The sequence below is a fragment of the Periophthalmus magnuspinnatus genome, chromosome 24, assembly GCF_009829125.3.
Source record: "Periophthalmus magnuspinnatus isolate fPerMag1 chromosome 24, fPerMag1.2.pri, whole genome shotgun sequence".
Lineage (NCBI taxonomy): Eukaryota > Metazoa > Chordata > Actinopteri > Gobiiformes > Gobiidae > Periophthalmus > Periophthalmus magnuspinnatus.
The window spans coordinates 11,930,160-11,952,163 of record NC_047149.1 but is presented as its reverse complement, the minus strand read 5'-3'; the positions used below and the strand labels follow the sequence as shown (position 1 = coordinate 11,952,163).

Here is a 22,004-nt window from a genome sequence, read left to right as displayed (position 1 = left end):
ATGATGATTTTGAAGTGAGCGTACCATTGCTTAAGTACATCTTTTGGCTACTCAATTGTGCATTTTATGTCATAAAGAAATGATAAATGTAAGCCCACTTTAGTCAGCTGGAACACATTAAAATGCACCAAAAATCTAGAAAAAAATCCAGAATTTAAATATTTCTCTAGGGGAGGCCCCAGATTCCACTTCCTTACATGTTTTTATACTGTTATCCTTGTAGCTATTGCTGTTGTGAGCCTCTGTAGTTTTTTTCTTTTTACAAATGGTTGAGATGACGTCTTAATTTAGTCAAATATGAATACATGGCACTGAAGTGGCAAGGGTCCTAACGACTTAGGCCGCTTAGGGCCTCCTAAAGGCTCGGGCTGGCCCTGCACTTCTCCCTTCTACTGTTGCCCCAAATAGATCTAAACAAAATGATTCGTCGACTAATGCAAATTTTGGTTGACTAAGACTCCATCAACCAACTAATCAACTAAACAACTAAAGGACTGCTGCCCTGGCAGCGTCTTTTCTGCATGATTTAATTGATCTATTCTATAAGGTGTTAAAAGTATAAGCACTGCATTGTTCTTATATGGAAATGTGCTATTTTCTTATAGCATTTCTCACACTATAGGTTGCTGAAGTATACTGTCAGGAGGAGCCATGGGTGACTGCATTGCAGTACGTAGAGACACTTCTAAGGATCTTGAATGGTGAAAGTACTCAAAATGTCAGCTATAACAGGGAACTGAAACCAATGAATGAATGGTGGAATCCAGAAAAGCACGCACATGTAATTAAACTCACTATGTACTGTACAACACCATATGAAATCTATAGTATTCAATGTTAACTAACAAATGTACCACACATATAGGATATATGGGCTTGGTTATTTCACGAATGTACTAAATGAAACCGCTGACATCACTCCAGCCTCAGGTCTTTCCTCAGATCTGTGGTACACACATATCAGCCTGCTAACACTGATAAAACATACCACTCTTCTGCTTTTTGTGGTAAGAGTACATCAAATGTTTCACAATATTCTCTACAAATAAAAGTCAATGTAACTTTTGGAATGAGTACTAGTAAACTCTCTCATGTCTCATATTGATGAAAAAGTGTGGTGAAACAGCACACATGTGAAGACTCCACAAAAACTCCTCTCTGCAAGTCAACAAATGAACAAAATGGGAAAGAAATTATTTTTTATTATTATTATTATTTTTTTTTTTTTTTTTATTTGTCTTGGGCAAATAGACATCTTTTCTCTTGCATAGCCTAGGCAGCCACAATCGATGTCAATCAACACATGATACAAGAGACAAGGAAAAATAAACAAAAACAGACAGCAAAACACACACACAAAAAAAAGAGTATCTCCGATTGCCCAAAAAGGAGTGGGAAGAAGAAAACTTATTTAATCCCACCCCCTCTGCTATTATTTCTTAATTTTAGCATACTTTACTTCCTTTTCATGATTGTATTACATGATTACATTGGGGACTATGAGTTAAACTAATATACTAATATACTAATAACTAATTGTACTAATTGTACTGATAACAAATATCAGTACAATACAGCAAGATAGTTACTAATCTTCATTACGTTTATAATATAGGCTGATATTTTACATTTAGTATGAGAATGTGCCACAGGTACATTTTTACATTAAAAAGTTGGCCTCTGAGGTCAAACAGGTTAAGAACCGCTGGCTTAGACCTCTCATGTCACAAAAACTTAGTTAGGATTATTATATTTAATCGCAATAGATCACAAATGTAACCTGGAAAATCATGTACCTATGTACTGTACGTGATCATTTTGTACATACAGATGCTTTTTTAAGGTTGTTTTCACACCGCCACTCCGAGAGCCATGTGAGCCCAACAGTCACACTCTGGAGCTCAGTAAACGGCGTTTGAAACAGGAGCTGTTCAAGCGGGTGGCAATTGAATTGAATGGAACTAAGCAAAAAAAAAAAAAAACACACTCGGAACTTGTGTATTTATATAAATGGGAGCTGCAGAGCTGCTGTTTGATACATTCATCTGAGGAACTAATTTGGATCAACTTAATATCAGTCTCCAGAAGACGGCTAGTCTCCGCCTCCTCTGTCTCTGCAGGTGAGCTTGGGTCTGTCTGAGAGTCAAAGACCACCGCATATAGGGGAAGCAAGCGTGTGTGCGTATTTACAGGGCTCTGTTCATTGAAGCGTCTTGTCATAGAAATAAGTTTGGTGATCAGATGATGGTAGTGTGTGTTTGGGTTGAATGATGCACGGTGTATGGGAACAAGGCCAATCCAAAAGTAAAGTAAAGAGAACTAAATCTAGAGTGAACTGGAGTCGCTCCACAGCCTGCACAAATGTGTGAAACGAACCTAAATGAGACGCAAGGAAACTGCTAAATGTTACGTGTAGTGTAAACAAGGGCCAAAGCTTGTCTAATTTACAAAATTTGCAGGTATTTGTGTAATAAAACTATGTTACACCAAAAATATATTACATTATATTATATTAAATTAAAGATCAAAGTGTCACAAAATTGTGTTGTTTGTGCAAAAATTGTGCCTGCATTATTTGATGTAATTATATGTATTAATGTATTAATTAAAATTAACAATTTACAACTATGAATCTATGATAAATATTTACTACAGGTACTATCCCGCTGAGCAAAGTAATATTTAGGAAAACGTAGAAAGCTGTCATGTGCTCATATACTTAAGATTTCCAATTTGAGGTGGCAGGTGTGTCGATTAAGTCTGGTGATTTCTAAACAGATCTGATCTTCTCAGTTATAATCTATAAAAAACACAGTAGCCACTGTAACCAATAAAACCATTTAAAAATAATCAAACTCATTAATCCAACATCAGGTACGTTGTTATACGAAGCATAGTGTTTGTTCTGTGTTCTTTAGTGTAAATTTCTCTTTGTAGGATGAAAATAACCGTGCAGTTCCTTCTGGGCATGGTGGTTCTGATGCCTGACCTAGCAGAAAGTTTCATTCACATCATTGGCCATGGAGGTGACTATTTAAACATTGTACTCTCAATGAATGTATCCATAACATTGTCCAAGTGTGTAATCATCAGTGTTGGGCATCTTACTTCAAAAGTGTAATTAGTTATAGTTACAAGTTGCCTAGTTACAACTAGTTACTAGGCAAAGTAACTACTCTGCGTTACTTTACTCCACGTTACTTATTATGTTAAAACAATAAAAACACAACAGATGCGAACCTTTAACATTTATTTCACTTTAACAGATTGCAATTATATTGCATATGTTTCCAAGTAAATTACAGAATGTATAAAAAATTAAAAAATATAAAACATTTCATTTTCAAGTGCAAATAAATCAACATGTCACACAATTTCAGTCAACTGTACTTCAAGTATTTTCTTCATTAAAATAAACAATAACAATAAAGTGCTTTCAGTATAATACTGAAAAGATTCATTACCATGTTTTGCAAAACTAAGGCATTCAAATGTAAACCATGTAAAATAAGACAAAACCTCTAAGCCTTCTCTGGCCACACACTGTAATTCTCTGTCCAGTATTCAAATATTAATCACCTCTGATCTGAGCCTGTTCCTCTTTGGAGAGAACACAGTCATGTTTCTGATCAAAACACAACTCGGACCTAATCTGCTGTGAATGCACGTGGGGACAGGACATAATTTCCCATCATGCATTACGCGTTTGTAGTCCATGCAGGCGGCCGCAGTCAGTGGAGAGCTGCTGCACTCGCCTCGCTCAAAAACTTCCCGTTACTGGCGCATAGGTTACGTCAGAGCAAGTCGGTGGCATCTTGGATACAAAACTAACCGGCATGCACAGCGCACCGATTGACGGTGTCGTATCTGCGCCCGCCTCATCTCAAACAAGCCTTTTATCTCAGCCCAGCCTCCTCTTTCACCAAAGAAACATAACAGCAGCTCCTCGGCTGAGAGACTCTGATGAAGAGCAGAGTGAACTCAATTAAAAGTAACGTGCTACATTTTATTGTCAGTAACGGTAACGGCGTTAGGACGCTAGGAAAAGTAATTAGTTACATTACTCCGTTACTGAAAAAGTAACGCAGTTAGTAATGCCGTTATAGTTCAACGCCGTTACTCCCAACACTGGTAATCATGTCATGATGCCTGTTTTCCCTGTTCTCCTGTGCTCTCTCCCCCTCCCCTGCCTGTCTGCCTGGAGCTGGGCGGAGATCCAGACTCCTCCCGCATGCACCTGGAGCGCATCAGCGCAATCACCATCACCTGCTGCTGAGTATATGAGGGCTCGGTAGACTACACTCGGAGCCAGACCGTCCGCGTGTAAACACTCCTGCCCTTGCTCATACCTGCTCCTGCCTCTACGCTCCAGCTCCGGTACAGTCAGCCCTCTGTCTTGCCACCTGTCCTGTCTTGGTCTCCGGCGTGCCGCCTGCTTCCTGCTCTGGGTCCCGCTCTCTGGACTACGCTGGTCCTGCCTGTCCTGGTCTCATCCCCATTCCTGTCTTCGCTCCGGTCCCGGCTTTCCCGTCCCCGTCCAGCACTACGCCCACCCGGCCTGCCTCCCGCTCCCTGGTTCCTCGTGTGTGTTTGCCTGAACTGTTAAAGACTGATATTCACAAACTTGTAAATAAACACTGTCAACTTGCTCTGAGTCTGCATCCCTTGGTCCTAACCCACACCGTTACGACAAATCACAATTATACAGATGATATATCACTGTTGTTTAGTAACAAAGTGCAATTTTAATGTGATTTCAGGTGAGAAATATCACTCTTCACTCTCAAACCTGTGGCCTAAAGCAGCAAATGAAAAAGTTCTGCCGCTGTTTGACCTTGAAGCCCAAGTGCCTCATGTTAACACCAACATTCTGTGCTGACAAGCTGAAACACAGCAAGACATTTGGGATGTACCACTGCCGAGGCCTAAAAATGCCAGAATGAGTATAATTTGATAATCAAGTATCAAAAATTGTATGACTAAACCCTTTATATGTATTTTTCTTAGTTGGCAGCATTTTGATCGGGTAAGACTTCATTTACCCTATAGTGTAACCAGTGAAACGTTGTGAGGCATTGTGCTTTGACCCTGTTTTCTATATTTCTGTTTTCACGGAGGTCCATGGTAAAGACACAGCCAATCAGAAACAGCATTTGCAGCCATCTTCTATTGAAATGTTGGCACATTGCATTGACTAATCTGACCACAATGAAACAGCATGAAAGACCACAGTTTTGTGAACTGCCAAATTCTAAACATCCTCATTCAAAACTATTTAAAAGTCAGCCTTTGTCGCTCAGTAGACAAAATAAGGCAGCTCCTGCATTGCTTTCATTGTTACTCATTTACTCCTCCAGGTATGGCATGTTTATATAACATACATAACTAACAAATAATTGTAACATGAGGTTTTGTCTTCACAGGATGAAGGGCCCCATTGTCTTCCTCACTCTGGCTCTGGTCATCATGTCTATGGCTCAACCTGCAGAAGGCTTTCTGCATCACATTTTGAGAGGAAGTATGTGTCTTAATGTTTTGTTCTTTACACTGAACAGGCATTCGTCATATATTTTATTTTTATACATAATTATTAGACATAGTAATCACTGTCTTGTGCATTAAAACAACCACATAACTTTGTGAGGATGACACAGTGGATGATTTTATGGAAATAGAAAGTTAAAACCATACTTCTGAACATTCCTCTCTATATGACCTAAACATCTAAGTTCTCTGTATGGACCACCAGCTCATTTTCCACAATGCCTGTACAAATGATGCTATAGATGATAAAATTACTAGTCTAATAATTCACTGACAAATATACAGTTGTTCAAAAATGTCAAAGACACTCATACAGTGTTTACTGATCCAGACAATATTGTGTTTTATAACATGTCTGTATTATATTATGTTTATTTGTAGTAATGATGAGGAAATTGTCTTTTTTCCACTTTTAGTTCATGGCTGTGTGCATGGGTAAGACAATTTACCCTTTTCTATCACCATTATAGTTTATATATTGAGTATCTTTGTAACATGCCTGTTAATGTGGTCAGGATCGTGCGATCGGGCCAAGCACAAGCTGAGGATCAGGATGCACAGGTGGTGTTTGTGGACAAACGCTCAGCAGACGACAACCCAGGGCCGGACTCCTCCAAGTGACCACTGTTACTTCTGTACTTCTTTCTGTGTTACTCATATCCAAAGTATTGTGTATAAAGGTCTTTGGATTTAATCAATAAAGAGCATTTACAAAAGGCTATGAAATTCTTTTGAATGTTTTGGAACCAATACTTATTTATAATTAAAAACATAATATGAAGAAGAATGCATGTTGCAAATAGAATCCTCAAGTAGATTTAAAAGAAAAGTCAGAGTTCAACTTTCCATTCAGCTATTCAGATAAAAATACTGGAAGATTTGGTAATATCAACAAACTACATAAACATACATAGACAAAACAGATTAAATGTGCATTGATTGTGCAATACAACTATGCAAATGAGTCCACAAAGTCCTCAAAGACTATAAAGGCATTGAGATATATGTTTAATGCCATACAGTGGAGCATTCCAGGCAACGCAATAACCATATAGTAATAAATGCTGTATCTCGCTCCTGCATATTTTAAGAGGGATCACAAAGCAACATAAATACAATGCATGAAAGTATGTAACAAACTGGAAACTGAAACAACAATTATGCAGAGGTAAACAAGATAATTAGTAATCTTCTTTCCAAATTCACCTTTTACACCATTATGAAATTTGTGAGTTTCGAAACACATCACTGCAAATTGTCTTCCTTTTTTACCATAAAAGGCAGACAACCTGAGCATATAAAAGGCTTTGAATACAGGCACCAGCGCTCAGGTTAACGGAAACACCTAACTGAGACAGGCTGATTCGAAGAGACGAGGTAAAAGGGAAAGACATAAGCTCTGCAGTTAAAAAAAAGTACTGTTTGAGAGATGGAAATGTAATATATATAAATGTACGTGAATAGACGTTGTTTTGTCAGGATGAAGTGTGTGTGGTTGTTCCTGGTCCTGGCGGTCCTGGTGTTGGTGATAGCTGACTCCGGAGATGCTCGATCCTCTCGCTCCAAGTACAAGTACAAGTACAAGCACAAAGGAGGAAAGAAGTTCTTAAAGGGTACGGCTCACTTCTAATACTTATTGTTTAAATATGTATTGGGCAAAACTGTACAATATCTGAATTTATAGCTTCAAAAACAACATTAAAGGTACAGTATGCAACTTTTCTGGTGGGGGGTCTGCTACGTGTTGTTCCAGAGTATGGTACTAAATGTAACTGTCTTGCATTTGTTCAATTAGTCTTTTTTAATTAGTCTGTTTTGTCTCCATGGAGATAGATTAATGGCATACTGTGGAACATTTTCAGGAGACGAGTTACATAGCGCACCTTTAAGAATTTATTGACATTAACAAAACTGCAACGGATTTTCTCTTGGGATTTTTTAGGGCGGATTTTTTATTGACATTTTTGACATGACGGACATAAAACATAGTAGTAGTAGAAGCAACAGTATTTATGTGTGTGTGTATTTCTTTGTATCATCAGAACGCAAATATTCAGGAGGCATGAAGAAGAACAAACGGTCAGTAGAACCCATGACATTAGCACTTATATTATTTTGTTGTGATATTTGAATATGCTGCGCTCTCTTAAGATATGGGTCTAAACGGCTGTGTAAGTTCCTACCACCTCCGCCTCCGCCTCCACCGCCCCCACCACCCCCACCGGCCCAACCCGAACCCACCCCAGAACAACCACCAGAAATATTTATCATCTAAATAAACTTGACGGGGCATACTTCACTTCTTCACAACTGTTTTCGGTACTTTAAATTGTCTGTATGTGGAAGAGGAAGGAGACAAAAGTATCTGTAATTAGTTGAATAATTAGTTTTTCCAGTTTTGTTTTCATCATCTTCACTTTTGAAACTTAGATCTCAGACGTTAATTAAACATGTGTATGGGAGAGGTTTGCTAATTAACCAAAGAAAATGCTGAATTGTAATCTATTTTTTGTATCACCTGCATTACTCCATTAAAATCTGTTGCGTTTTTTTTTTTTTTTTTTTTTGTTTTTTTGCAGTTTTGCCATTAAAGCCTTTCACCATTCATATATTTTGGGACTCTGAGTTAGTCTTGTTCTACCAATAGAAGAGCTGTGTGTGTTTAAATTTTGAACACACACTTGAACAACAACTTATAAGAACAGACAGTGTATGGACAGACTAAAATCATTTGTTAGTACAGCTAGTTATGCAAAGTATTGTGCAAGTGAAGTATTTTGAAGTGTTCATGGGTCACTGTTCACTGGTCTGCTATATTGTACCACAAAACTACTTAACAAGGCAACATGAACTTTGAAAGAGTGTTGTCACAATACTCAAATTTCAACTTGATTTTGATACTAACGAATCGACTTGATACTCAATACTGATTCCGATACCATGATGATGAATAAAACACGCTTTATTTAGACAAGAGAATGTGATTTTCAACATTTAACCGTAGTACTTTCTTTTGTATTGCCATGTGGTTTTATATCGGTGTGATCCCTCTGTGGTCCAAGCAGATCCCATAGTGGTCCATAGGTGTACACTAGTCTATGTGGTCTTATATTTGTTCTGATACAGCTCAAGATCATTCTAAACGTATTCAGGAAATGTTCATGTCTGTCCTGTGAATGTGACTTTTTTAGTATCAATACCTACTAGTTTTAGCATCGATTAGTATCTAATTTTTGATACTTTTGCCAACCCTACAGGACAAGAATAAAACAATTAGAATATGCATCTAACACATTAACAATAAGAGAGACCACCGTGCATGTTGCCCTGTTCTCTGATGGAGGTTTTTAATATCAGAAGAGCAAAAAGGGCAAATAGCAACTGGAAAAAGGGGAAAGAAATCTCCCTCTCATCAAAGTGACCAAACATGTGGTGTGGACAGGGAAAGTTTGCCGTGTGTCCCTTTAAACGTATCGATTGGGAAATGAGAAGAGGAGCAAGGGCTGAGCGTGTTTGTGCGGCAGGGTCAGCGCGTGTTTACCTAGAGGGGATTGTGAGCCCGGCCCCAGACACAGAGAGATGGTAAATAATAGAAGAGCTACGGCAGAGGGCAGACTCTCAAACAGACAACCGCGTCAAGGTTAAAGAGGCCTTTGAATTCTGCTCAACTTTAAAGCGCTACACAAATCAAGAGAATTGTAATCAATGGCTGAAGTCATATGTGTGCACACGCCACATTCAAATTAAACCTAGGATTAAACCTGGACTAGACTGGACTAAAACAGAACTAGAACAGAACCAAACCACGTCTACATCAGGCTGATACTAAAACTTTACAAATAGAACCAAACCAATGAAACCCCACCTTTACAGTCGATCTCTGTTGTAGCCAATCACTGTCTCTAATTCCTCATCTCTGTCTTGTTTATTTACCAAAACAAAAGAAAAAAACTGCAGCTCCTCTGAATGAGACGAGAGAGCGGAGTCTGATCGGTCACCTGCTGTTACCCTGACAGTCACTATAACGGCGTTACAGCAGAGAAAGAGTCATTAGTTGGATTACTCGTTATGTTATACTTACAACGCATATATCGTATAAACTGCTATTATTTTATGTTAACCGGCCTCCTGCTGGTGCCCAGAGTCAGGACTAAACATGTGGAATCAGCGTTTCAGTTTTATGCAGCTAAAACCTGGAACAGTCTTCCTGAAGATGTGAGACAGGCCTCTACTTTGACAATGTTTAAATCCAGGCTCAAAATGGTTCTGTTTAGCTGTGCATACGACTTAATGTTAGTTTTATGATGATTATTTATGTTTTGATTTGTTGTATTTGTTGTATTTTAATGTTTTTCTTTGAATTACTTTGTCTACAAATTGTGCTATACAATTAAACTTGCCTCGCCTTAAGATCGCATTCTATTCCGACAAAAAGTGCTTATTATCAATGTGGTATCGAAAAATCGTACTGAGTGTCAAGTATCAAAACAGAGAGAAATTTTAGTATTGTGTCAAGGATCAAACCAGGCCCAAACAAGTGTGACGGCAGTTGTTTGTTTTTTTGTGCTGGTCCGCTCTCTGTGTGTTTCATTCTCAGTTTATCCTCAGTGAAGTGAGTGTTTTTTTGAACCGACTCATGAGCAATAATGGAATTAGAAGAGTGTTACTGTATATGCCTCCATGTTTACAAATGTATTTTATATGCCAGATAAATGCATTTTGTTGTTACTTTTTTAAAAATGAAAAGTTAATGTGTGATCTTTAGTTCTACATAAGATAATTAATTTGTAAGACTTGGATTTTAAAAGCTAAATATCAGTTATCAGCCATAGCAGCAGGACAGAATACTGGATACTGGTATAGACCTTAGATCATAGTATGTTTTTACACGAGATGTTAAAAATGGTGGTTATCAATCCTATACTAGGATCACTGGGTAGAGTAAATAATCGAGGAGCTAATGACAGGGAGCTCAAGGTTAAAGATGAGTGTGGGCTGTAACACAAGCTCATGGTCCACCTCAGAGACAGTCCTGACATGTGCAGATCACATAGAGCTGATGGGGGCTCAGGTCAATATGATTTCAGCTATCACTGGAGTCGTATCGCTCTCAACTCACTTCATCATGTTACAGTAAGTCATGGGGAATCAATGTATGGCCCAGGAGTCAATCAAATCAATTAGACTCTCACACATGAAGAGAAAAGAGGCACACATAATAATGATATAATGCTCTGAAATAGCCACACAAAAGTCATTTTTCTTCTCCACTGGAGTAGTTCAGATTGTATTGCATAGTGTTGGCAAGGCTTCCCACTAGAGGCAGACTCATTTAATGCAGGAAAATGACAATCACTGCATTGGAAACGAGGCTACACTCATAGGAAGTACAAGTAGGGTACAAGTACAAGTAAGTTCTTTGTAGTTATATAGGTGCTTTCTGACTGGACAATTGCCAACGTTGCCATTGTTTTTTATGGTATTACAATGAAAACGCCTGTAACTGATGGATACATTTAATAATATGCTGTGGAATATTGCAGGCAAAACAATAACATCTCCAGACCTACCACTAGAAAAGCTAAAGTGTTGCACTTTTATCACCACTATACTCCACATAGTTTAAGCGTTATACAGATAGAACCCACAGCCTACTTACTCAGAGACAGAAGCATCATTTACAACTAAAACTACTGAACAGATCATGTGACCTAACCATTAAACATGCAAATACAACTATTATTCCAGTTTCTCTTCTATTTAAATAAGTTGTAACTGTACGCGCACAGACTCTCTGCAGGGTGTCCGCTCCTCGTGCTAGAGTTTCTGTCTAACAGGGCGAACGCTGCACACGACATCTCCCAGAGGCCCCCTGTCTGCCTGCCCGTCCGCCCGCCCTTCCACGGACATGGTTTCGCTCCCCTCAGCAAATCAACATCCTGATCGTTTTACATAGGAAGCCTTGCGTTGTAACTACAGTAACTACACACACCCAGCCTACAGGGTCAGCCACATTGAGTCTGCTGCCCATCATCGCTGCATCGATTCCCTCTCCTCCGCGTCAGGCTGTCTTGTCAAGCGACTTCTCCCGAGCGTAAAAAATGAATTATTCACGGAGAGGGCCTGCCAGCTTCTGTAAATAAATACTTAACTAATATTGGCCCCCCGCAAACCACACGTCTTGGCTTACTGCGATGGGGGCTTTGAGGGAACAAAGAAAGGAGAGAGGGGGGAGAGAGAGGCGAGTGCAATTCAGCCCTAAATAGAAGTCGGTATTCATTCAGTCTCTAAGTGTTTAATGGGTGGCGTATGGGGAGGCAGACCGCAAAGGTGTTAGCTAACCTCATAGAGATCGCAGTATTGCTACACTGAGGGGCATATTATAACATAGAGTATGGGGGAAACCGCAGGCAATTGTTATTATGCCAATAGGAAGATAATGCTGTTTACGTACAGTATACAAAGTGATTAGTGGTGTGATAATAGGTAAGATGTGGACAATGCGTTTATACTGTAAAGCGCTTTCCAATTTTGGCACATATAAAACTATTAATAAGTCTCTGCAACTTTCTGACCCGACAAACTTTATGATTTGTGGAGTCACCCGAGCCGTCCTCCTGAGAGTGCAGTGGGGGTTCTGTTCCACAATCATACAACAGTCTGCAAATTCTTCTTTTACGTCCTGATTTTGAAATCTCATTTACAGATTTATCAAGATAATAGAAAACCAAATATACGGGTGAAATGAGGACTGGAATAAAAAGAAATCATTACAATCTTTGCAATGCCTTGAAAGATAAAAAGTGACCTCAATTCACTTACGGCGGCGCAAAGTAACAAAGTATTGAGTGCACATTGTAAACAACTCGAGGTCCATTAACATTTGACTGAAATATGAACTGATGATGTAACACAAGAACCCCAGGAATTTCAGAACATGTTTGTAGACGGCTAAATAAAAAGACTGTTCTTTGCAGAGGACATTCTATTATCTAAATAACTGCAACTTGAGATTTGATTGAAAAGCTCAACTTTGCTCCTTTTGACGCCACATCATTTTCACATAATTCTGTAAGTACCGTATTTAGAAACAACATCACTCTGTTTTAGCACACTACAAAGACTCCTTCATTTAAACCAGTTTGATCGATGTTAAAATAGTTGCCTATTTGCAGCTTGAGCCGACCTGTCTTGCCCTTTGTGTTAATTGCACTCCTTTAACTACCTGGTGTTTTAATTGGATCATTTGAGGCTCCTCTCCATCTCCTTCTGTTTACTGCTGTTTGTCTGCATCCTCATTTAAAAGGCTCTCCGTCATCATCAGTGTTTAAGCTTGTCTCCATAGCCTTCCTCTGTCCCCCTGTGGATCTGATACAACACAATACTGCTGTTGTGTCCTTGAGCAACACACTTTACCCACAGTGCCGCTAGTCACAGGAGATACTGGATAATACTAGCAACGGAGAAATAGAAAAGGCAAAACAATGCATTCAAGAATATGTTAAAATTCTTCTAGTTTTGACTTAAATGTTTAAATGAATGTTGTTTAAAATAATGTCTGAAAGTTGAATAATTTGAACACTTCAACAAGAAAAATAATTAATATTGGCTTTAAAATACAGTATAAAACTTTCTGGAGGTGGCACATCATCTAGTCCATGGGAATAGAAATTTAAAACCTCACTTTAGATGGGTAAGATTGTAGCCAAAAAAATCAACATTTCCATGGAAACAAAATGACATGAAAACTGAAAATGAAATTGAAAAAAGCCTTCTTTTATTTTAGTTGTTTAGTTAAAAATAAGGACGCACCGATCTGATTCTGATATTGGTTTGCAGATTTTGGGTCAGCTGATATTTCAGTTGACCATATAATGAGACTATTTACTGGTTGTAGTTGGTCCAGAAAGTCTCAGAAAGGATTAGCTATTTTTAGTCTGGTATCTATTGATATTGAGTATTTTGAGTTTTCAATATCATACTATTGAAATCAGTATGGGAACTGAAGAAGCTGGATTGGTGCAGCTCTACTAAAATCTTGAAACAGATGAATAAACTGTACACAATTTCAACTCATCCCTGAATACTGAAACCACTTTAGTATTTTCCATATTTGAATCTGTCGTCCCCATCGTCCCCGTCGTCCCTGTCTCCACTGTCGTCCCTGTCCTCCCTCCTTTTAGGCGCAGATGGGATGAAGACAAAGTGTGTGGGGATAATTGAGCACTAACATGAGTCAGGCCAGATGAATGGAGACAAATGGAGAACACCCAGAGGATGTCTTTACACGTCCACACTACAATGGCCGCCGCTCCTCTGGGCTTTTAAAGCCACTATGAAAATATGTGGCTCCTGCATCTGAATTCATCTGTACTACTTACAAATATTGAGTTTGAAGTATATAAGTATACTTGGATCAGAGTTTTGTTGTAGCTATGGATGAATGAATAAATGAAAAACAAATAAACATGTCAAGGTAATGCATCACCTCTTCCTTATATTGTGGGGGAAAAAGGAAAAAAATGTAATTCAATACAGCTTTGTATTTGTGGCCAGGTGGAGCCAGGAATAACATTGCACTTGCTCATGAAAGTATTGCTAGGAAACAAGCACTGCAGATCTGATAAATTAGCTGCTCACAATACTCCTGTTATTACAATTAGAACCACTCAGGAATTTACCTACAATAAAAAAAACATGTTAATAGTTGTTTGGCTAAAAAATGGTGATTCATCGATCCCATACTGGCATCAGATTCCAAATTTCAGGTCAGCTGATATCCTGGCTGAGCGTATAATTTGAGACAAATTACTGGCTGTAGTTGATCCAGGAAGTCTCATAACATTTCAACTTTATTTATACAAACCTGTTCCGCAGTTAATTAAGAAAAAAATACCATTACATAACACATTTGGATTAGTTTTGTCTTATGTTAATTTTGTTTTGAAAATAAATGCTATTTTTTAGTCTGGTATCTGTTGATTTGAGGTATTGGCAGATGAACAATCACAACCATTCCAAAATTTCTAGGCAAGGCAAAGCAAGTTTATTTGTATAGCAATTTAAAGTGCTTTACAGAATAAGAAAGACATTAAAATCACAACGCAAACAAATCAAAACATAAATAATCATCATAAGATTAACATTAGAAAAGAGAAGGGTGCAGAATAAAAACCTTTCAGTCACATGCACAGCTAAACAGAACCATTTTGAACTTGGATTTAAGGTACAGATGCCAAACAGAAATCCTTTAGGACAACTACTACATGTGTTTCCTTAAGTGTTAAACTTTCCCCTATGTGTAGAGCCTATGACAAAGTGGCATGTGCTTCATGAGCTGAAATAGGCATTTTCAATTATTTCCTGAAATATGCAGTGTGTGGTGCCGACAGAGGGGCCTGGGAGGAGAATCGAGACTATCCATCAAAAAGACAGTGTGCACAGTCAGAGCTGCAGAGAGAGGGGGTAGAGAGAGAGAGAAAGAGAGAGAGGGGGGGGTGAAGCTAAGAGAGATAACGAGAGAGAGAAATGAGGGGGGTAAAAGAAAAAAGAGAGATAGAGGTAAAGCTGAGAGAGATAATGAGAGAAGAGAGAAAGGGGTGAAAGAGAGAGAAATTAAGAGAGTAAGGGATAGAGAGAGAATGAAAAAGAGAGAGGCGCAGCAAAGAGAAAGAGAGAGACAGGGAAATATAAAGAAAGGAGAGTGAGTAAGAAGAGAGACAAAAAAGAGAGAGAGAGAGAGAGAAAACACTTTGACATGAAAAGCAGCGTGAGAACAATGAGAACACGGATGCAGCGTAGAAGGTAACAAAACACATACGCTGAACTGTATAATGCACTTTACAGTTGGCTTCACTGAGTTAGCGTGGGTTAGCCTTTGAGACTTAGGCATTTTCAAACAGCACCAAACAATAGCGGCAAATACCAAAGCTTAGTTTCATTCCTTTAATAACAGCCTCTTTGGAGATGACAGTTCTGCAGGTAAACACGGAGATGATAAAAGAGGATTTGTTTGTTCAAAGAGTGGAGTTAGTAAAAAAGCACATGAACACGTCTTTGTTACACAGGCTTTTAAAGGAGCTCACTGGTCAACTACAAAGAACGCTGCTTACAAAGGTGTTTTTTTCTTCTGTTGTGTAAAGTTTATTTAATTCCAACTATTCCGAAACATGTTTTTATCGGATTACTGTTGCATGAATAAATAAAGGACTAGCACATTGTAGAGCCGCAAACCGCACATGCATTCAGCGTGGCACATGGCAGAGAGGCGAGCACTCTCACCTCACAGTAAGAAGGTTCAGAGTTTGGCTCTCAGGGATTTTTGTGGGGGTTTACTTCAGGCACTAATCAACCCAACACATGCATAGTAGGTACGTAGGTATTCAGGTTATTTATTTGCCATTTATAGTGAAAAACACATTGGAAAACATGTGCAAGAAGGTCAAAGTATACCGTGAGACATTAAAAACAACCACATAAACAAACAATAGACAATTTGCAATAGGTAAAATCCACCAGCTAAGGAAAACCACGCCTAGCTCAAGAGGGCGCTGTTCTGTGGCACTAACCGCTCCTGATATATTGCCCCGGTAGCAGAGAATTATGGGACAAAGAAAGAAAACAAGAAAGTGCTAACCATATATGTATCCTGTACTTCATAAAACCACAGTAAAAACACATCCAGGAAGACTACACATGTTTACAATTTGTTTATTTTATATTCCTTTTTTGGGGCCATTGAAATGCAACATCAGCACAGGACTGACAGGACAGTGCAAAGTCTCCGGTGTGATGTGAGGCCAGAGATCTGCCTGGGACCTCTTTGTTAGACTCCTTTTAAAGAGCATGTAAATCACTGGCCTCATTCAGTGTGCACTGAGAGAACTGCCGCTCTGTTAGTCTAATCCACCTGCACCATCCATCACCAGGAGCACTCTCCATTAGAAACACAACATGGTCCAACTGTGATGCACAAAAACATCAGGAACTCTGCAGATTATAGTTTTGGTCATTAGATATTAAAAGATTGTACTGTTTCGTTTTATTTAATTCCACTACCTTTCATTTATTCACGCTATTCTGACTTGACTGTTCTGACTGAATTAGCAATATGTAACTAAATCTACAGAAATTCCCAGAATAATCTTTTACAAGAGCTCCAAGTCATGTCATATTTAATCTGGAACCTCCAGGCTGTGAGGCAGATGCACTAACCCATGGAACTCAACAGTGACAGCCCATCACAACGTTCCGGAAAGTAAATTTCCCATTCATTTTTCCAAAAGATTACTAGGGGCTAAAAGGGGCTATGTGGCAACTAATGACCTTAAGACCAATAACCGTATTCAAATCTGTTTCTGAAACTATTAACATTTAGCCACATTTTAAGTTTAAAACGTGTTTTTAGACCGAAAACAACAGCTGTATGTTAATTAGCTACCATATAGTTAGCCTCCATTACCACTGAGCACATGCACGAAACACTAACTATTGGGTCTTAGCTGCTGATATTGATTCAAGTCTTCTATGACCAATAACAGGATAAAAAGTAAATGGTCACTTAATGCATTGAATTTAAATGTAAACTAACGTAAGTACATTTCATCTAAGCCAGAGTCACAACAAGTACTACTGCCAAGAGCTCCACAACTTGGTAAATTGTCACATTTCTATATATTTATTTATATATTCATATTCATACATCAGTCTACACAGTCACTAGGGGATCTGAAACCACACGCCCAGCCTGTGGGTCAGTGGATCTGAACAATGATGTTTATGTCGAGAGTGGGATTCGAACCGCCAACTTTCAGACAAATGCTCTGCCAACTGAGCTACTGTCTCTTAAACCCAGAGTGAGGATAAACTAAAATGATTGGTTTAGTCTGTTTTCCTCGCACGCTGACAGACAACAGTTGGTGATGGAAGCCAATCTCCGATGACCTTTAATGTCCCCGAGCGATGCAGGGACACAGAGGAGGCACAAAGGAGGCGCAGAGGAGGCTGGGTGTGGACGTGGGACATGCCTAAGGGGACAGCACCATCAATCAGCACTTAATATGAGAAGACACTCTGTCAATAAGAAATAAACAAGACATCCAGGCTAATACACACAGTATAGTCCCATAACCAGCTATGAATGTGCTCGGACAATTTTCCATCACTAAATCATATCTTGGTCACGCTGTCACTGTGGGGAGATGTGAAGGGACAAATAATCGTGAACTAAAAATACATGTTTCTTTCCTCTGTCAAATGAGAACGGGTTCACAGTGTGGCACATCGTTTTCATCATTTTTCAAGTTTAACGTAGGACGGAAGAGATCTAGTCTTCATACTAGTAAATGCATTATTCACATGCAAAGTTAACAGTCAGAGTTGATCCCTACTTGGGTTAGATGGACCAAGGTAAAATGAAAATCTATAGCTTCTTTCAAGTCAAGCATTTTTTAGCAACATCAACCCAACACTTGTTTAAAGAATAAATAAAAGCATGCAGTATTACTAGTACAATTCTGTTACAATATTTAAGTGGGAACAGGACTACACTGAGATCTGTTGTTCAGCTATAAAGATGTAAATCCTTTCTGATGTGGGGTTGCTTTGCCTGTAATGATCCACATTAAGTAAATTATGTTTACTGGTTCGAAGAAGTCAGTTACCAAGACAACAGATGTAATAACTGATACTGTAAAAGAAAAAATACAGCAATGGCCAGCATAGAAATTGAAAATCTTATCAAAAAACCTACACTAATGTAACTGCACAACATTTTAACTGAGCGTACAAAATCCTTTAGTACTTTAACTTTTACTCCAAAAGGAAGTTATTGGTATCAGAAAACTGCCCAGTACACCCCAGTCCGCACTGCTGACACCGGGATTACCTGTCTTGCATGAATACCCACTGATATTGCAAATATTGTGCAAGAAGTAACACAATTTCCTCTCTCAGCCTTACCGAGTGGAAAAAAATATCATTTGGTCATTATGGCGTGCACTCACAAGTTCCGGACAGGTGTTGAGATTGGCTGTGGTCTGAGTACAGCAGGTGGAACCAAGATGGCCGACCACCCCAGCCCCCAAACTGTGAACCATTTCCTCTTGCTTTTATCCCAAACTGTGCCCGTTCAAGTCGAGGTTTTCTGATTTACTCAAGCGTGAGATGAGAGTAAAGGCAAGTAATGATGTCCAGGCAGGGGACACTTATATTTGGAAAAAAAAAAATAATTAAATGAAGACACAGGTGAGTTTTGCAATAAGAAGCTTTCGGCTAAAATATGCGAGGAACAACTGACTTTTCATTCCCGAGTACGGCCTACTTTTGCATTGAGGATTACATGTTTCAAAGAACATGTAAGACCTATTCAGGCTGTGTTCAAGGTGCCCACACTGAACTGAACTAGGATGTCAAGTGTGAAATGTAGAAGGAACCAGCAGGGTTACAGCCAAATTCTGAACCAAACTTTGATCTTTGCAACCTAAAAGAGAGGCAAGGCTTTAAATATATACTTTAAATACTTTTATCTGCATATTAAACTTAATTTGACACAATATTCTTTCTGTGTGAAATGATAAGTGCAACAACTAGATTCTTAGTCTTAGCTGATTATTTGAAAGTCACTACAAGGTTGTACTAAGCCAGGATAATCAAAATGGACCTGTATTCACCCCCATAGTACCACTGCCTGTCTGGTTATGAGGCAGTTTAGAAATGTAATTTTGCAGTAACACACACAAAATCAAGATGGCAGGGAATACATTTAGGGGGAAAAAAAACCCATGAGTGAATCAGACACTCAAAAGTACTCAAAGTGTCACAAACGAGGAGCTGTAGATGTCAGGGTGGAAAATGTGGAGTGTCACAGGAAAGTACTGCTGCATCACTGTCTATATGAAGGAGGAAGGTATTATAGTTTAAAAGTGCACAATGTACCTGTTCTGCCAGTCTCCATGATTATGTTATTGCTTTACCTTGAATTTTCCGCAGTATTCTATCTTGTGTTTATTCACATGCAGGTGAATTTATTGCTGATTAATACTAAAGTGCATTTTTACTGGGATTGGAATTGCCTCTCCACAGATCTAGCCTGTAACTTGGTGTAGTGGTGTCACCTGCTTCACTGCTCGTCTCCGTGGAGATAGAAAATTTAATGGCATACTGTATATCATTCTTGGTTGCATTCCTATGGAAGCATGCCGGTACTGGGCTCTCCACAAGAAAAGTTACACAGTGCACCTTTAACCTAACCCTAACCCTAACTCTAACCCTAACCCTTCAAGACACTCAAAGCGATTTACATCAAGGAACCACTCACTCACACACACACATTCATACACCAGTGCATGCAGAGGCCTTGCCCAAGGACACCACCACAGCATTCATCTGTGGGAGCTGGAATCGCACCGCCAACTTGTGGGGCAGTGGACAGACACTCTGAACTACTGTCACCCTTCATAAATCACGGACAGTTCAAACGAGGCAAAATGTGCAATATCTGTGCCAATAACGGGCTTTAATATTAGCCAGATGATATATGAGCTTAACAATCTAACTTTAAATCCGATGACCTATATCCCTCAGACGGCATTATTAACTCCTCATCATATCCCAAAGAGGCCCGGTCTAACCCTGGCTGTCAGCAGAGAAGGGCTCAGAGCTGCGTCTAAGCTCATTGTCATTAAACAACAACCACAAACCCTTTGAGCCAGTGCACCCACATCACTCTATTCTGCAGAGAGTGGCACCATATACACTAAAAATAAACATATGGACCCATGGCTAAGCGTCATATCTGGAGTTTGCAAGTGTTTTTAGCCGACATTCAGGAAGAGATCATTCTGAACCACTTGACTTTTTAAATGAAAGAATCCAGCAATCTTATTCATGGTTCAAATAGGAACAATAGATCTACTTAAATTTGTGGCCTTGATCATTATCGTTTTGTTAATTTCTATGTTGGTATTTATTGGTTATGTAACTTGAAACCGCCTCTTTAATAACTGATCGATCAGTAAATCACATCCTTGAGTAAAACCCTGTTTAGTTTTACAGTGTAAAGTAAAAAGTGGTGTAAAGCCTTGTCCAAGCATGAGTGAGCGCTGATTACAGTCAGAGCAGCAGTGCATTGTGGGAGTTCTGTCAGGTGTCTCCTCTGACGCTCCTGCAGCCCAGTGGGACGCCGCTACATGGGGACAGATGGTGTGTCTACTCTGTGCAAACCTAAGACACACACAATTCAATTAGGAGGTATCTTAATATTTGTTTTCTTTGTTTATATTCTGATAGAATATTCAATAAAAGACAGAAATAAAGTAAATTAGTGGAATAGGAGGGACGAGTTTGTCACATCATCGTCTTATCTTTCCTATGTGTCATTATTATTGACGCAAGCAAATCGCAGCCCAACATTACAGGGCAATGACTCACACAGCACTTTAATGTGATGGGATGTCAAAACAACTCAATACTAAACCTATGAGTGTGAGCACAACCCTCTAGTGAGAGTTTGATCATAGAAATGACTTTTCCATCAGTGCTTAAGGCAGTGACGAGTGTTTAGGGCAATGAAGGCAAGCAGTGTTTGTCCAATAATATCTAAAATCATCATCTGTCAAAAGTATAATTAAATAGTTCTGAAATATATCCAAATAATCATATTTTCTCCTACTTTCTGAGTGTTCAAAGTATAGTTGAAGTCATGGTGTCTTTAGTACACCCTACTGGTTACTGAGCAGTCTGCATCAATCACGGTTGTCAATATGTCATTAACTTGTGTTGTTGTCCTGTGCTACAGAGGCCACACTCTCAACATATGCTTTTACAAACGGAGAAGACGACAGGTTGTTTTAGGGGCACATATGTACTGAGGATCACAGCGCATAAACCCATAATGGAGGAATCGGACAATCCTAGTGATTTTTAGTGAGTGCGCATGTGCAGCAGGAGATGAGAACTTTCAACACAAGTGACTAAAATAACTTGCTTTTAGCACCAAGTTATTGTTTGTAGCTTTGTGTTTGTAATGGTCAGATGCTAATTAGAAATATAGACATTTAATAAAACATGAGCTAGTTTGTGTGAAATGGAGAATCCAGACAGAGCAGTGGAGTGACAGCGGCTGAGGTAGTCACAGTCTGTGTTAGGAGCCCGTCTGGTCTGTGACTTGTGCATTTATGAAGGTGCAACAGTGTTAGTGGAATAATGGGACTATTAAACGTGTGGAGGAAAATGAGACTGCTCTGGACCATCTTCACTTCAGGGAAATATGCATAAAGATAATTACATCTTCTTCTCTAATTTGACTCCAAACAGGCATTTAATGTCAGTACAAATAAATATAATAATTTGCAATGTAGTTTGTATAATTTGTATTAAATTAAATATTAATGTCCACCCCAAGTCTGCTCACCTACCAATAAAAGTCACTGCACACTACTGGCTTAAGGTATACAGATTGT

The 22,004-nt window shown here is 39.0% G+C and overlaps 2 protein-coding genes across 3 annotated transcripts in view; one reads left to right on the top strand and one right to left on the bottom strand.

Annotated features, from left to right (window-relative positions):
- LOC117392474 (exostosin-1) overlaps positions 1-22,004 on the bottom strand; it is a 152,411-nt gene that overhangs the window by 68,653 nt on the left and 61,754 nt on the right. The window lies entirely within an intron of this gene.
- On the top strand, positions 6,881-8,078 carry LOC117393130 (doublesex- and mab-3-related transcription factor B1-like). Of its 2 annotated transcripts, none has more exons than XM_055232320.1 (4): positions 6,881-6,921; positions 7,024-7,157; positions 7,587-7,623; positions 7,696-8,078. In XM_055232320.1, the coding sequence occupies exons 2-4, from the start codon at positions 7,025-7,027 to the stop codon at positions 7,817-7,819; spliced, it is 294 nt and encodes a 97-aa protein (XP_055088295.1). In that variant the 5' UTR covers positions 6,881-6,921; position 7,024; the 3' UTR covers positions 7,820-8,078. The 2 variants fall into 2 exon arrangements, with proteins under 2 accessions (XP_055088295.1, XP_033847220.1); XM_033991329.2 differs by having other exon boundaries at positions 7,009-7,157; positions 7,696-8,072.